The 18157-nt window shown below is 36.8% G+C and overlaps 1 protein-coding gene and 1 long non-coding RNA gene across 3 annotated transcripts; one reads left to right on the top strand and one right to left on the bottom strand.

The window, feature by feature from the left end:
- Window positions 1–121: 121 nt before the first annotated feature.
- On the top strand, window positions 122–3992 carry LOC137391483 (glutathione S-transferase 1-like). Of its 2 annotated transcripts, XM_068077974.1 has the most exons (5): window positions 122–396; window positions 655–747; window positions 1344–1456; window positions 1889–2011; window positions 3372–3992. In XM_068077974.1, the coding sequence occupies exons 1-5, from the start codon at window positions 258–260 to the stop codon at window positions 3549–3551; spliced, it is 648 nt and encodes a 215-aa protein (XP_067934075.1). In that variant the 5' UTR covers window positions 122–257; the 3' UTR covers window positions 3552–3992. The 2 variants fall into 2 exon arrangements, with proteins under 2 accessions (XP_067934075.1, XP_067934076.1); XM_068077975.1 differs by lacking the exon at window positions 655–747.
- Window positions 3993–13708: 9716 nt separating this feature from the next.
- Window positions 13709–16328, bottom strand: LOC137391744 (uncharacterized). The gene is made up of 3 exons (XR_010978162.1): window positions 16276–16328; window positions 14815–14934; window positions 13709–14188 (listed from the first exon to the last, which is right to left on the bottom strand). It is a non-coding gene; the product is annotated as an uncharacterized lncRNA (long non-coding RNA).
- Window positions 16329–18157: the final 1829 nt, after the last annotated feature.

Below are 18157 nucleotides of genomic sequence, written 5' to 3' on the forward strand. Positions count from 1 at the left end.
TTTTATTTGATTTTTGTTTAATATCTAATTGATTTAACAAATAAATACCTACATCAGTCTGGATCACCCATGCATGCAATCGTCGTTTTTTTATCGAAAGTTCATTAGGCGGTGACGTAGTCAGGCGGGAAACTCAGAACGGTAATATGAAATTGATAAATTTCCCATCCATTTTGTACGTCCATTTTTAAACTTCATCTTGTATTTTCCATCATCGGTCAGTGCTTCAGCAAGTTGTTAGTGACATACAGAGTGAAATGGCAGAAGAGACCTACAAATTGACTTATTTTGACCTGCGAGCAAGGGCAGAGCCTGCTAGGGCTATGCTTACTATGGCTGGCCAAAAATTTGAAGACATCAGGGTTTTGCCTCAAAACTGGGAAAATCTGAAACCAGGTTAAGTAATGAGATCTTTCCAAGGCTGCATTTTGTTTTAGCTATAGTGTTTCACGATTCTCTTCAGCCGTACTGTTTGTATAGAAGGCAGGTTTATATTGTTAGAAGAAGCAAATTTTATTTGCACAATTTCCTTTGTGTTTTTCCACAGTGCTATATAATTGTCCTTGCTACTGTTGTTACTTTATAACAACAATAAAGGTTACTGATAGTAGCAATATCAACTAGCCTTTTGATTTGATTTCATTTACTTTTCAGAAACTCCTCTTGGATTTCTTCCTATCTTAGAAACGTCAAGGGGAACGATTTGTCAAACACCGGTTATTAATTATTATGTTGCTGAAAAAACTGGTGAGAGATGAGATTTCAACTTTTATAGCTCATTTTATAGTCTGTTGCCTTTTCTGTTTCAATGGGGCATAATAGCATTGTGAATTATATTACCAATGTAACCAATAGCAATGATATACAGCCACCACACTTGGGGGCTGTATATCATTGCCAATAGTAACAATTACCAATATTTAAACCAATTTTTGATGTTATACAGTTGGGCTAATATCCAATTGCAATCCCATAATTTTATTAACAACTGCTGTCAAAGAAATGTCACTATCTAGTTATCCAATAAGATATAATTGTTGATTCGTTGGCCATCTTGGTTCATTGATTAGAATTTAATTATTATTATTTAAGAAGGCACAAGAAAGCAAAACTTACATATGCCTCCATGGTAACTTTTAATATACGCGCAATAGGCTCATTTACTACAACGATCAACTGGCTAGCATCGCTTTTTAAATGAATAAAAAAACCTTAAAAACTGGTTATCTGAAACATGAAAAAATTTTAATATGTTGTTTTGCCCACTTTTTTGTTGCAATCAAATTGGTTGAGATTTGATGCATTGCTTTGCCTACATGTAATTTTACCTGCTAAATTTGTAGGTTATCTACCAGATGATGAGTTTGAGAGAGTTCAGTGTAATTCCATATTGCACACTCTAAATGACCTGAGTGCCTTTGTAAGCAAAAATGTCCTTCTATCGGAACTGTATAAGGTAAGCCTGACAGGCCTCATTACTTAGTCAAGATTATGAAAAGTTTGCTGAGCCTCAGAAAACCAGTTGAGATATAATACCTCTGACAGCTTATCTAGAAATAAACATATACCTCTGACAGCTTATCTAGAAATAAACATATACCTCTGACAGCTTATCTAGAAATAAACATATACCTCTGACAGCTTATCTAGAAATAAACATATACCTCTGACAGCTTATCTAGAAATAAACATATACCTCTGACAGCTTATCTAGAAATAAACATATACTTCTGACAGCTTATCTAGAAATAAACATATACCTCTGACAGCTTATCTAGAAATAAACATATTGATTTACATGCTGTTTTTTAGATGACTGTAAAACATTCAACTTTGACAGTCCGACATTCAGTGGTGTAAAACATGTTATCCGACTTGTGTTTTACAGCATTGTCCATCGCCTGACAATATTGACGAATTGAAGGAGCAAGCCAGATATGAACTTAGGAAAACTAGTACATTTATACAAGGTTTATCAAGAAAAGGAAGCAAGTTCATATTTGGTGACAAGGTAAGTGAAAGCCATGTGTAATATACTACTAATATACCTTGGCACTACTCACAAATAGTTCGTCTAATGACTGTTGTATGAAGCTAGTTTAGTATGGGGTTAACTTACTGACTATTAGTATGAAGTTAACTTACTGACTACTAATATGGGGTTAACTAACTGACTACTAGTATAGGGTTAACTTACTGGCTACTAGTATGGGGTCAACTTACTGGCTACTAGTATGGAGGTCACTTACTGGCTACTAGTATGGCGTTAACTTACTGACTATTAGTATGGAGTTCACCTACTGGCTACTAGTATGGAGTTCACTTACTGGCTATTAGTATGGAGTTAACTTACTGGCTACTAGTATGGAGTTCACTTACTGGCTACTAGTATGGAGCTCACTTACTAACTACCAGTATGAAGTTAACTCACTGGCTCCTAGTGTGGAGTTAACTTACTAACTACTAGTGTGGAGTTAACTTACTAACTACTAGTGTGGGGTTAACTTACTGGCTACTAGTGTGGGGTTAACTTACTGGCTACTAGTGTGGAGTTAACTTACTGGCTACTAGTATGGAGTTCACTTACTGGCTACTAGTATAGAGTTCACTTACTGGCTACTAGTATGGAGTTAACTTACTGGCTACTAGTATGGAGTTCACTTACTGGCTACTAGTATGGAGCTCACTTACTGACTACCAGTATGAAGTTAATTCTCTGACTAGCTTCACTACTGGTTTGGTAGCCATTAGAACAGAGTTAGTCTAAATACTATACAATGATGAGGTTAGTCCAGTGATTACGACGATGGATTTAATTCAGCAACTACTAGTATAGGGCTAGTTAGATGGTTGCCAGCATGAAATTAGTTTTTATTATTAACATAGAGATAGTTGAGTAACTACTAGTGCAGAATTAATTGACTGACAACTAGCATGGATATAATTCAGTGACTACTGCAAACAGATCAAACAGATCGGCTATTTACAAACATTACTATGGATATAGTTCAGTAGCTACTAGTATAATCAATTCAGAGACTTAGTTGAGTTGTTACATAAAGTAGTTATTTATCTAGAAACAATTCTTATTAACAAACTTTTAATGCAATAATAAAATAATAGCACAGATGTAATCTTATTATTGATGCCATTTTTACCGTTAGAGCGAAACCAAAGAATTTACCTACATATTTTGGTTACTATTTCTACTTGAAATTCCTTTTTTTAATTCTAAAATATACATGTTAATAGCTGTTATTATCAAGGTTATAGTTCACTTAGCTAATAGAGATATTCTCACGGGGCTCACAAAAGTAAATAATTCTCACAAACTTTTTCTAAAGTTATCTTCCAACTTGAAATTGTTGCAGATGACGGCTGCTGACATCACCATGTTCTGTAGTTGGATGCTAATAGAGCCTGTTTTTCCCCGGTCTAAATCTAAGGAAGACTGGCTGAACAAATTCATGGAAAGCATGGAAACTGATTCCAAGTTTGCCAAATACCTTCAGGAGCGACCCGACGACATCCTTTCTCGAGCAGCAACATAATGAAATGTACCAAATTAAGCTGTTGAATCAATGCTGCCTATATGTTAACCAGAAACATTAGGTCAAGCGAGTGTGTGTGTGTGTGTGAGTTTGTTTTTATTTAATTTACCAAGGTAGATTTTTTGAACATGAACTGGATGAATTTCTTCTGTGGAAATTTATTCTAAAACTGCTTTAATATACATGAACCATGCTCAGTCTATTGTACAGACTTTAAAATGAGTTGCATGACCCTTTCATAACTTCTTCTTTTTTAGATGTCTCAACAGTAAGCATTTTATAAAAATGCAAATTACCACGGTATCGACCGATTTCTGTAGCACAAGTTGTGTTAGGTGTAAAGTATTGCAATATTTATGATTTTAAAAGACCAATCATACCTTGTGTGATTGATTGGAATGGAGAATGATATTCAAATAAAACGATCCTTGGTTGTTGAAAGATACATACCATATACATACCAAATGCTGGACAGCTGGAGAACACAACTCTCAACATTATATATTCATAAGGTAAATATTCTTACACCAGTTGTCTAAACTTCAATTAATCACATCGCGGAATTTTAATTCTAAGATTTTAATAGCTATAGCTGGACATACCGAAAGGCAGACGACAGAAAACACGACAAGCCTTGAGAAATATATATATATATAGATTGATAATGAGCTTATGCAAGATTTGGCGTCAACTAAAAATCTTAATGAACAAGCTCATCTGATTGAGAGCTGGGTGGAAAGTTTAGTACTAAAACATGCCCCAGTCAATAAGGTGAGGGTGAGAGCTGATTCACTGCGCTGGATAACTTCAGAGCTTAGACGATTATTAACATTGAAAAATCATTCCTAAAGGAACGTTTCTTTGCGAACAACTTGAATTACGAATAACACTGGGCCAAATACAAAAAATTCAGAATAACTGTTTGCAGCAGGAATTCAAAAAGGCTAAGCGAGATTATCATGGGGAACAGCTTAGCAAAGATGCTAGGAAATTCTATAGAAAAAGGTTTCACCAAAAATGTGCATCAAAATAGAGGATGAGATGAAAGAATAATTATAGAAGATTATTAAAAGTTGCTAAATAGTTTTTGTACTAGTCTTAACAGCCCTATGCCAAAAAATAATGTTTTAATACCAGGCATTGCCTGCTGAAACTGATCACTTCCAGTTTTGCCCAGAAACAAGTACATGTACAACAATCCTTTCACTTCACGGGGAGGACATCTGATGATACCTACCATAGAGTTATCACTCTAGGGGGAGATAACTCTATGATACCTACTGACGTCTATAAGGGCATACAAAATACTCTCGGCTCATCTATGACCAGTCTTATAAATAATTGCTTCTCTACTAGTGTTTTTCCTGATATTTATAAAGCTGTCATTGTAACTCCAATATTCAAAGAGGGAGCGCTATGTAATATAGCAACTAATATAGGCCTACTTCATCATTGTCTATCATGTCTAAGGTGATTTAGACATGATAGGCTATTGCATTGAAGTTGCAGCGTTATACGCGTCTCTATTCTGTTGATCTCATTGCAACGATAGACGTCATAATCGCACTTTCACTTGATCTGAGCATTTCGACTGCGATCAGGCTAAGTCCATTTCAATTTTGAAACATTTTGAAAGCGCCTCCTGCAATTGGTTGGTGGTTTGTGGGGTGAACTCACCTGTTTTCGCTTAGTAGTGTAGAGCATAGAATATCTCAAGTAGCTCTTACTATTTGGTTCATTGGGTTTGAGTCCAGCTATGCAAAAGTACTTGCCAATGCCGCTCAGATTACACTTCATAAACCAATCTATTGGCCTCTATTAGGCAAGTTTTTGGCACATGCTGCAACAGGGCTAAGATGTATTTAATATGTTCTGCAAGTCATTTATCATGCTTCTTCACGAAGCGCCTAGTCTGGCTATCTCCTAAATTGCATCAGCATCTCAGTACACCAGTAAGGGATTAGGCTGGTAGTCTCCTAAATTGCACACTGATCCATTAGAGTGCACCAGCACTTCTTTGGCCATTTCCACTAGTCAGGATTGTAGGAGGTGGTACCTTTTTTCAATAGCAGCGACTAGCTGGAGTTGCGATCCCTGCAAACAAGCCAGAGATCGGAAAACCACCCTAAAACTGCTAACCAATATTCACTTCTTTGGTGGAAAAAGTAGAATTCTGGATAAGGTAGAAAATAAAAACACAAAATGTTTTTAGTCCGGCACATATCCATAAACTAGGAGTTATCTTCTATATGACACTTTAGTGAGCAATACAGTAATTACTCTATGCGTTTAGTACTATTAACACATATCCACTAACTAGGAGTTATCTTCTATATGCCAGTTTCAGCGACCAAAACAGTTATTACTCTGTGTTTAGTCATACATGTATCCATAAACTTGGAGCTATACCGATGCAATTTGTCAGTATGGGTCAGCAAAGGAAAAAAAGTCGTTTATATGCATGCTGGGCTTATTCTTGAGATATCCTTGCGTTTTCTAATTGAATAATTTTTTGCAAATCAGTTATTCTTGCAAACATCGTATTTCCAACCATTGCACATTCCGCACAATTTTGCTGCTTTAAATCTTTTGTGGTTCATTCTGCAAACATGGATCGGTCGACTTTTATGTCTCTCCTTGAGTGGCATCATACTTGCTGAATCTTAAATTTTATTACAGCAAATAATAATAGTTGAACACCTTGAATCTGCTGAATACCATAATATGAATACCCTTGAAGGAAGCTAATGATTCATAATGTTCCAATGGCCAGCTAAAAGCTATATCAAGTAACGTGACAGCGGTTTACTGATTGTTTTTAGTCTAGAAAGCACACGATGCTTGTAAGAAAAACAACACTTCAGCTTCTGAAGATTCAAGTAGTTTGCTGCAGGGGTCTGATCAGGACGTCTTGCACCTGAGCATGTGCAGGCAACCCTAGCTGATATACAACTGTCTGGGCTATGTCCTCTGCTTCCAGTGCCTGTAATAAAACAATATACAGCATCTATGATTACATGTAACAGTTCTTCAGTATTAAATAAGCTTGTTGTATATGCTCGAGCTGTTTTTGATATATCAAACAGTGGTTAAATTTTTAAGTCTTCTATACAAGATTAAAAAAGTTATATGCATTTGCTAAACATGTTAGAATAGGCTCAGACGTTAGACTGAAAAATACTTTAGGGTTAAATTGATAAATAAACCTGGTAAACTAAATCACTAATGCTAGTCACTAATCTATATATATATTTCAGTGTTTGTCATTTGCTGTCCTGATGTAAAGAAAATCCATCTCACAGCGGATTTGAACATGAAACCTCCAGGTCTACAGACAGGCGAGCTAACGCACTACACTAGGCTGTCCTTGTCATACTATGGATTAATAGTACACATATTTTTCCAGCAGATGTGAAAATACTATTGGTCGCTAGCACGCTTGAAAATCATGTGTGTATAGTAGACCATTATGCGTCACGTAACATCACAGACTGGCTTCAAACATAGGACATGGCTCTTATCATAGTAAGTTATCAGCATTACTAGCTTATGTTACTCAAATTCATGTGGTAATTATTTTATTCCTCGTGCAACGCTGGGGATTCACCTAGTAATAATATGTTACTGGCACTTCTATAAAATGTTTACTAAACCACTAATTATTCCATGTTACAATCAGCCTGTGTGTGAGTAGTTACGTCCTGCACAGATCTTTTGCTAGCAATGCATAAACAAGTATCTTTTAGAATGATTTATACATATATGGCTAAGTTTCCTCCTGCAAAATCCCATCAAACATTTATTTACTATTGGCATGCACTTGCATGTGATTGTGACACTAAACTTGGATAGACAAGTTCAGAGCTCTTCTGCCAGCACAAATCATTACCTATTAGTGACAGTATAAGACAACCCATAAACATCGAAATGTTTAAACTTTTCACCAGAAATGTAGGCATCACCAAACCTTGGTTAGGAAGAGGATTATAATTCTACATAAAAATGCTATAAAAATATTCGTATTAATTATTTAATATGAATATAAATGTTTTAAAAAGAAAATCTATTTTGAGACAACAATGATATAGCTCAGCGTAAAAGGTAATCTATTGGCAATTATAGTTTGGCGCTCAGTGGCAGCTATTAGTGGTGGACAACAATTATTGTCAACTTATTGTATCACAAAAAATATTAGAACAAAAATTCATGTGCACTCCGATATAAACTGTACAGAAGTCGCTGAATTCACTTAATATGTTAAGAAATGAATGTTTTATTCACATTACTCAGCAGAGCAGTTGTAAACAGGCCTCTATAATTACTAGCAGTGCCGTGTCTTTTTAAATGAGTGTTTGAATTGAAGTGATCTAAAGCGATTTTTAACACCCTATACGCATCATAGAATTTGTTAACACCCTATAATATATCAGAGTAATTGTTACCACCCTATAACATGCCAGAGTATTTGTTAACACCATATAACACATAAGAGTAATTGATAATACCCTTTAACACAAAAGTATTGGTTAATTATCCTATAACACAGAGTATTTGTTAACATTTTATAACACATTAAAGTATTTGTTAACACGCTATTACACAGAGTAGTTGTTAACATTTCATAATACATCAGAGTATCTGTTAACGCTCCACAACACATCAGAGTACTTGTTACACCTTATAACACATCAGAATATTTTATATTTAGCCAAGAACTTTCAAATCATTCAAAATGTTTGTCCTTTTGCACCGCCGAGAAATTTATTTTCACATTTGGTCAGCAGATTGAAACAAATGTATAATATGTATGAACATATCACCACGTAACTTATTACCAGTACTAATAAGACACATGGTGACATATTCATAGCATAACAAAGGTCTCTGCTGCATTACACACAGTGTTAACAAATAGTTCCTTTGCTTATGGCAGCCGACCAAAGGATTGGCACTTGGCAGCATGCTGAACAATCGCATAACATGGTGTGAACTAGTGTTGGGCCGGTATTGGGTTATCCGCTCTTACCGATACCGAGGGATTCTCGGTATCCGAGGAAACCAACCATTTTCGGTGACAGCTAGTTATCTGCGGCCGGTTTGGTATGATCGGTATTTATCCGTAAAAGCCTATCGGTAAATGGTTATACGGATATCCGGATAGATTTATAAATGCTTCTTTGATGAACTTGCTAATCTCAGCACGCATTGGCGAACAAATTCAACGAAAATTTCCACGCTTACTGTATCTACTATTATATTTCGTTACGCTGATAATGCCACCAGCCTCGAAGGTTTGGGAGTTATCCACAGATGGGAGGATGTATAAAGACTCTAACAGGACTGGACTCTAATTGGACTGCGTATAAATACATGTATGTGATTACATTACCTGATTACAATATGTGATAGTAAGATTTCTGTAAACTGTTTCAGTATATTTAACAAAGAGAGCCTTTTGCCATTATCTATCTGTTCTCTATTATATTTAACGTTTGTATCAATAACTATATTCTTTAATAGAATAAACAATAAAAACATCTATCATGAAACTTATATTTCCATCTTTCTTTTTTTTTGGCTTGCTAAAACAAGGAGTCTCCTTGCCGTAACAATATACTGCTGACTAAAGAATGTTTTTTGCACAGGATACTTTTTGCACAACGATAAAAGTTGTTCAAAACAATTATGGTTTAAAGCACAGGTGTCCTTTAGCGGGGTATTGCCGAAGCCGAGACCGGGCCGTAGTCTATACACACAAAAAAGGCTGCACTATACACACATTTAAGGCTGCACTAAATAATCATGCCAACACAGAGGCGGTGCGTGCCCCTACACATGCCACAGCAATGGCTTCAAGAAATTATACTCCTTACAAACAATCGCATCAATCTGCGAATGTTAGAAACAAGCAGCAATGTTTGTCCTGCGGACGTACTGATGGGCACAAATCTAGGGAGTGTAGATTCAAATCAAAACTACACTGTACATACTGTAACAAACCAGGGCACGTAGAAGACGTTTGTTTTTCTAAAAGGAAAGAGGATTCATGGTCACCATCACAAAGAACGACAGCCAATGCGATGGCCGACTACTCATTTACCACCCGCGTCACAAATGCAAGCACCACTTCTGATAGCAAACAAGTACACGACCAACTGCTAGTAGACTGTGGAGCTACATGTCACATCATTAATCATGCTGACCGCTTCATATCTTTCGACAACAAGTTCAATCCTAAGCAGCACTACATTCAATTAGCAGATGGCCGCCGAAGCAATAATCTAGCCACAGCTAGAGGTGTGGCTGAATTTCACATCACTGATTCAGATGGCAGAATATGCAGAATAAAGCTGACCAACGCCTTACTCGCACCCGAGTTTCCAACCAGTCTATTCTCTGTGCGTGCAGCCACTGACACTGGGGCTCATGTTACATTCACCCAAGGTACAGCATACTTAACATCACATAATACTAAATTCAACATAATCAGACACGGGCAACTTTATTTCCTACCAACATGCCACACCGACTCGACATGCCACACCACCGACTCGACATGCCACACCACTGACTCGACATGCCACACCACCGACCCGACATGCTACACCGACACGACATTCTCTGTACGAACAATAGATGAATGGCACGAAACACTAGGCCATATGAATTACGACGACATCGTTCAACTACAATCTGCGACTCGCGGCATGACGGTCATCAACAGCAAATCAGGACGCACTTGTTCAACTTGCAAAGAAAGCAAAATGTCCCGACAACCAGCTTCATGCGACGAGCCACCAATACGAGCTACGAAGCCCTTAGAGCGAGTACACAGTGACGTATGTGGACCTATAGATCCATCATCACGGGAAGGTCACAAGTACGTCATTAATTTCATAGATGAGTTTTCTAGCATGCTCTTCATATACAATCTACGAACCAAGGACGAGGCTGCCACAGCCCTCAAACAATTCATAGCCGACGTCGCTCCCATTGGCAAAGTAACCGAGTTACACAGCGACAACGGTGGAGAGTATGTGGGCAGTACATTCAAGTCAATTTTACAAGACAGAGGAATCAAACACACAACCACTGCTCCATACTCGCCATACCAGAATGGGAAATCAGAGCGCTCATGGCGCAGCCTTCTGGACATGGCCCGATGCCTCTTGTCTGACTCCGAATTACCTAAGTCGTTTTGGTCATACGCTGTACGATATGCACAATACCTTCGCAATCGATCTTATCAACGCCGAACTAAAGCAACCGCCTATGAATTATTCACCGACATAAAACCAAACATGAAGAACATTCACAAATTCGGTTCACCCTGCACAATCTACGTCGAAACTAATAAGCAAAAACTTGATTCACGTGGACAACCCGGCACCTTTCTAGGCATAAACCCATTAAATCAAGGCTATTTCGTTCTCAGTAGTAAGAACAACAGTATTCTAACATCGCGCAATGTACATTTTCATAGCGGGCCATCGCAGATAAAAGAACCAAACGCATGGACTGATGACATCGAAGACGCAGTTCCTATCCTGCCTCATAGTCAAAACACAAATCCTGCACAACCACAGAATCAAGAACATACAACACCTACACAAAATACTGACGCAACAGAACCACCAAGACCCCAGAGGGATACCAGACGACCTAAATACCTTGATGATTATCAGATGCTTACACACGTCGATTATGCTTGCGCTGTTTTGCCATTTTTACCCACTTCATATGAAGAAGCAACCAGATCAGAAGATGCAGGTAAATGGCAGGCAGCCATGGACATGGAAATTAAAGCGCTTTCCGACAACAACACCTGGCAAATCACAACACTACCTGATAAACGAAGTGAAATCAAAGGTCGGTGGGTCTACACGATTAAACAGGGCAAAAATGCTGGAGAAGTACAGTACAAAGCGCGATACGTAGCACGTGGATATTCTCAGATACAGGGCATCGACTACGACGACACGTATTCGCCTACAACACGATTTACCTCGATACGCGCACTCTTGCAGATCGCCGCAAATGAGCAATTACACCTTCATCAGCTAGACGTCAAGGGGGCGTACCTCAACGCCCCAATCGACAAAGAGATTTATGTCCAACAACCTCCGGGTTACGAACAGACATCACCTGATGGAAGCTACCAAACTTGCCTGCTACAAAAGTCACTATATGGATTAAAACAAAGCGGTCGAAATTGGCACACATCCTTGACCGACTTTCTCAAGTCACAAAAATTTACACCGAACGATAATGACGCATGCGTTTACTCCAAGATTGTCAACAACACAAAAGTAATGATACTCTTCTGGGTGGATGACATAGTCATTGCTAGCAGCGATTTACAACAGATCGCCGAAGTGAAGCAAGCCCTACACAACCAATTTCGCATGGATGATCGGGGGGAGTTGAAGTGGTTCCTCGGTATTGACTTTAAACACACTCGGAACGGATACCAAATGAGTCAAGAACGCTACGTCAACGGCATACTCACACGCTTCAACATGACTGAGTGCAATCCAGTAAGCACACCAGCAGACAAAGGTACACAACTCCATAAAGCAACAGACGAGGAGTACCAAGCGTTTTTAGCTTTCAAGTTCCCGTACAGGCAAGCTATCGGTAGTCTCATCTATCTTATGACCGCAACTAGACCAGACATCAGCTGGGTAACATCTAAATTATCTCAGTACCTTGATAAACCTAGTCTATCACACGTTGCAGCCGTAAAACATCTATTTCGCTATTTAAAATCTACCAAGTCCTACTGCATCATGTTTACACCTTCAAATGGAACCCTCACGATGTACACCGACTCCGACTGGGCAGGCGATACAACCGATCGTCGATCAACTAGTGGTTTTATCGCTACACTAGGAGGAGCACCAATTAGTTGGAAGACTCGCAAACAACCTACAGTGGCTCTATCTTCCTGCGAGGCGGAGTATATGTCCCTTGCAGAAGGCACAAAGGAAGCATTGTATCTGAGAAGCTTCTGCATATCGCTAGGCATTCAGATTTCAGAAACTACGCCGCTCTACTGTGACAATCAAGGCGCTCTGGCTCTCGCAAGCAACACTTGCAGTCAGCACAACCGTACAAAGCACATTGATGTGCGTTATCATTTTGTTAAAGAACAGGTCAATGTTAACTATCGTCATGTACCATCCGCCGACAACCTCGCCGATATACTTACCAAGCCACTCAGTGCCGCAGCACATCGTGAAGCGACACGCATGCTCCAGATTGAGGGGGCGTGTTAAGTATCAATCAGGACCGATGTCACGTAACTAAATCAGTAATTAGCTATATTCTATCTCATACATTATTATATGCATGTATTATACTTACATTACATTTTACTTGCTAATAGTGTCGGCATAGGCCAATTATATTAATTGTTACAATCATCATTATAATCAACTTCCTGTTTCCTGTTCAACTTGATATACAGCCAATACATGTAGATTCAAACACCGAATATTATCTCGCTGAACCTGCATATTTTATTGACATCTAACTATAAGAATTTACAGATGGCAACACCAAAGTATAACTCAACAGTTAAAACCACATTTTTATTGAATTCTTAAGCAAAAAACAAGCGTATGTATTTTTGAAGTTGTTACTCTTATACATACAGACACATGTCAATAACTGAGTATTTCTATGTTATCAGCAGCCCATCACTAAAAGTTGGTCGTTGGTCAATATATCATTTCATAACTTTGGAGTTGTTTTTTATCTCCTATTGCATACCATTATGTTTCACTTTTACATGGAGCCTCCCTCACAGCCGGTTGAGATCACCCTTGGGTACATATGCATATATACAGAGTAAATTACAAATACAAGTTACATGTATATGATTTACAATAGTGTCATCCATCATAAATGAGCAAAAGAAGGCTCTCATAAAAATTTGATTTTTCTGCATATAACCTGTTATTTCACTTTGATACAAAAGAAATTATTTACTAAACAATATTGTTTTAGCAAGAAAAAATATGACATATAAAGGAGCCAACTCTAAATTAACAAAAAGACCACAAAACAATTAAGCACGTTTGATAAAATTATGCTAAAGTGGCCATAGCTTCAACCACATTGTAATGCTGTAATAAATATTTTTGAAATGAAGTAAAAACCCATTTCTCAATCTCCTTGCATGGCTACTATAACTGCTCCTTCTCTTTAGCTTTGCTATATAATAAGCATACATTAAAAGACTATTTCGAAGTGAATATCATTTAGACTTATACAAAATTACTCACTTTTGTATAATTTGGAGGAATTGGGCTACTTTTGTACACACAACAGTTCATATGCTAAGTACACATTCTTGCAGTATTTTTACTTGCTGAAGTTTTCTTATTTCATCAATTGAATCAATAGGTAGATTATAAGTTTAGGATTTATTCTGCAAAAAAAATACAAACATCCAGTTACAGATTTATTTGCTCCATTTTCTCATTCATCACATATAAGCACCATCATGTCAGTGATACATCTTAAAATGGTAGTATCTGTACTTGTACTAGTATTTGTTCAATAACGTATGTATCGTCATATCACCCTATCTTCTGACTGTCATCATTCTTTCTCAATCGACTTTCAATGTTCTACAAAGTAGAGTAGAAGGTCATGAAAAAGCAATATGTTTTTTGAGAATATTAGAAAGTATGATAATGCAATTTACTTTCTCTAGCTCGATACATCAGAAACCCAACACTGAGCGGATAAGAAAATTTGCACAGAGAACAAATGCAAGATTTTGCAAGATACAGAACAAATCAACTTAAGCTAGGTTATAGGTATAATATTCTAAAATGTTCAAACAGTAATATAATGATTAAAATTTTGCTTCATTTTTGTGAGCCAAAAGCCCTGCTAATCATTGTATGAGCTAGTTTAGCCTGTTTAGACTAGCTTTAAGAAAGGAGTCGTGTGTTCAACAACAGCAAAACTCTAACAGACAACTCCCAAACCGCTTGTTGAGAAAGTCTAGAGCTATTTTTGTGCCTACTACATATTGCATAAAATGATGCTTGGTAGGCTAAGAGACGAGGTATTAAGGGACTCCATGCGAGTGCCAAAAAAGTGGCCGAAGATGAACTGACAACTTAGCTGATAACACAAAGCCTCAACAGCTACACAAGACAAAGCTCCCATGCTGCAACAAGATTTATGCTCTCTTGAATCTTGAGCCAAAATTTGGCACATGAAATTTAATCCACAAAAGTATTACCATCTCTCTATTGGCAAGTCGTCTTTGCCGATGGATACAAATAACTTTCTCATCTTATATGATCACCATCTTCAAAGTGTGACTTCTAATCCTTATTTTGTGGTAGAGTCGCAGAATGATCTGAAACTTAATCAACATATTTTTAAAATTGAATCCGAGGAAGAGCAATTAATCGGCATGCTTACAATGGTTCTGAAAGATGCAGATCAAAAGACAAGAAAGATAGCTGATACTTCACGAGTTAGACCTAGTCCTGAGTATGGCTGCATGGTTTGGGACCTTTACCTTACAAAGGATATTACTTTACTAAAGTGAACTCAAAACACTGCACTGAGATTTTTGTATAGACAAAAAAGCAGAGTTAGTTTTCTTCAACTATGAGAAATTAATTATTTTGAAACCTTGAAAGACAGATGAGTTAAACTTTGTCATAATGTTTTTAGTAAAATTCTGGGTGGTGATATTGACTTATTGATCAGGACCAATATCAATATACCAATATTGACATTGGTCCCATTCGCTACCTGGGACTTGTAATTTAGATGTTGCATACAAAGCTACATACATGGAAAATGGTAGCGTACAGCCTGCTACACGGTATTGGCGTTTCATAATTTACAGTTTTAGACTAATTGTACTGCTCAGAGGATGAAATTTTTAATGTAATGTTACTTATCACAATTAGCCATCCCAAGACAAACAGTTTTAACTCATGATTCAACCTTTCGATCAATCAACCTTGCTTGCAACACAAAATAATAAAACCACTACATAATTATATGTAATATATATTATGTATATGGTATAATATACCAAAGATATAATAATACTACTACTATGTGTACATTGGCAATGCATAAGACATTGCTAAAACAATGTTTTACAAAGCAAGCTAAAACAAAGCAATGCGTAAAACATTAAAAGTGACCAGAAGAATGGAACAATTTAGTTATAAAACAACTATTTATTTCTTTGTTATTTATTCGCAAATAATCATATTATTTTGTCTCATTCATTTACCCACACTCGTTTGACTATTAAATTACTATAAGCAGACAGACCAATGCGCAATATATCGAATTATTAATACTAGTTCACCGTTAGTTGCAGACTATTAATTAATTACAAACTATCAATAAATAATAATTCGTAGTACAACGAATGGTACTACCACCCTAAGGTGGTGATGATTTTATTAGACTCAATGCATCTACCAAAACTTTGAGATTTTAAGCACACATCTTAGCGTTCTTGTGGCTCCGAACAGCCACCAGTAGTAATAGTAGCAGTGGTAGTAATCGTTAAGAAAGCCAAGAAAGGAAAGGAGATAATAAATTGTTTTTATTTTACACTTCCACGATTTTCGTTCTGATTGATAGATGACTTTAATCAATAGTATGTTTTTCGATCAATGTTAAGTGAAAACACTATTATTGCATTACTTTTTACCATTTTTCTTACATTTTTTCTTCAACAATCAATGGTATGCACCATCTCCATAACTGTAGACGTAATCTCCAGGAAGTGTAGACGTAACCTCCAGGAAGTGTAGACGTAACCTCCAGGAAGTGTAGACGTAACCTCCAGGAAGTGTAGGCGAAACCTCTTGTAGGCGTAATCTCTGTAACCCCTTCTTTCGATTTATAGTGTTGGGCTTATAGCTAGAAAACAAGAGTTGTCTCCTCTTTACATGATGATAGACAACTCCAGTTTTGCAAAATAAATTACGCCGATATTTTAATAAAATATCGGCTTCGATATTCATACCGATTTGAAAACTGACCAAATATAAAATCATTCCGATAGACCTAGGCAGTGTCTAAACAGTGGATGGGCACAATATAAAAAATTCCGAAATTTTGTTCAGCAAAACATCAAACAAGCAAAACGTGATTACTATAACAAACGTTTGAGCACTAATGCCAAGACATTTTACAGTGAAATAAACCCACTACTCGGAAAATCTAAAAAATGTGCTTCCAAAGTTTTCCTAGACAATGACGGAATTACTGAAAAAGATCCAAAAAAGGTAGCTATGATTTTAAACAAATTTTTTTCAGATATATATAGCCCAGCAACTAATATTGCACTAACATCGTTACAAACATCTGAGCATAATTTTAAATTCGAATCTGTAACTGAAAGAGAAATCCAATCTATCTTCAAAACCCTTAAACCAGGAAAACGAGGCGGAGTCTTATCTATTCCTTCTGAAATATACATAAAACTAGCTCATAGCCTAATCCCAGCTTTAACACTTCTGATTAACAATTGCTTTAAGACCAATAAATTTCCTAACATTTACAAAAAAGCTATTGTCACGCCTCTATTTAAAAAAGGAAACCCTTTGAGCTTTAATAACTACAGACCCATATCTTCACTTCCCATTTTGTCTAAGATTGTTGAAAAGATTATATCTTTGCAGATTAAATCATTTTTAGATACAAACCAAAAACTTTCAAGTAGACAATTCGGTTTTCGAAAGTGGACCTCAACATCACAAATGCTTCATTATATATTTGACATTATTGCTAGTCACCTTGATAAAAAAGATTCACAATATGTAGCCTTGGTGTCTCTTGACATAAAGAAAGCATTTGACATGGTTGACCACTCCCTTCTAGTTGACAAACTTAGTTATTTCTTTTCATTTAGTTCATCAGCTACTAAATTAATTCAGTCTTATTTGACCAACCGCAGCCAGGCAATGAAAATTGGTAATACTCTGTCAGAATTTTTAGCTATTCGTAAAGGTGTCCCTCAAGGATCTATTTTAGGGCCTTTACTTTTTAACATGATGGTTAATGACATGCTAGATAAAAATCCAAACGCTTACTCCTATGCAGATGATACAGTAATTATTTCTTCAGCAAGTACTCAGATAGATTCTCAGATGCTATCAATAGAACAATTTAATAGAATGCAAAACTGGTACCTATCTAATGGGTTATCTCTATGTGTTGAAAAAACACGATTTATTATTTTCTCGAATCGAGCAGTTGATTATAATAGAACTTTGAAGCTATGCAACACTGAAATCCAAATTGAACACAATATAAAATTACTTGGGGTCACAATTGATGCAAATTTTGGTTTCAATACGCATATAAAACTAACAGTGACCAAGGCAAAACAATGTTTATATGCTCTTCGTAAGATTCGACATCTTTTGTCTGTTGAAGATGCTAAATTAATATATACTTCAATAGTCCGAAGTCGTCTTGAATATTGTGCTACTTTGTTTATGTTTCTTGGTAAATGTCATTCAGACCAAATTGAGGCTTGCCAAAATAAAGCGGTGCGAGTAATATGCAAAGCACCTAAATCCTTCTCAGTAACTGAT

This window comes from Watersipora subatra, chromosome 3, assembly GCF_963576615.1.
Source record: "Watersipora subatra chromosome 3, tzWatSuba1.1, whole genome shotgun sequence".
Taxonomy (NCBI): domain Eukaryota; kingdom Metazoa; phylum Bryozoa; class Gymnolaemata; order Cheilostomatida; family Watersiporidae; genus Watersipora; species Watersipora subatra.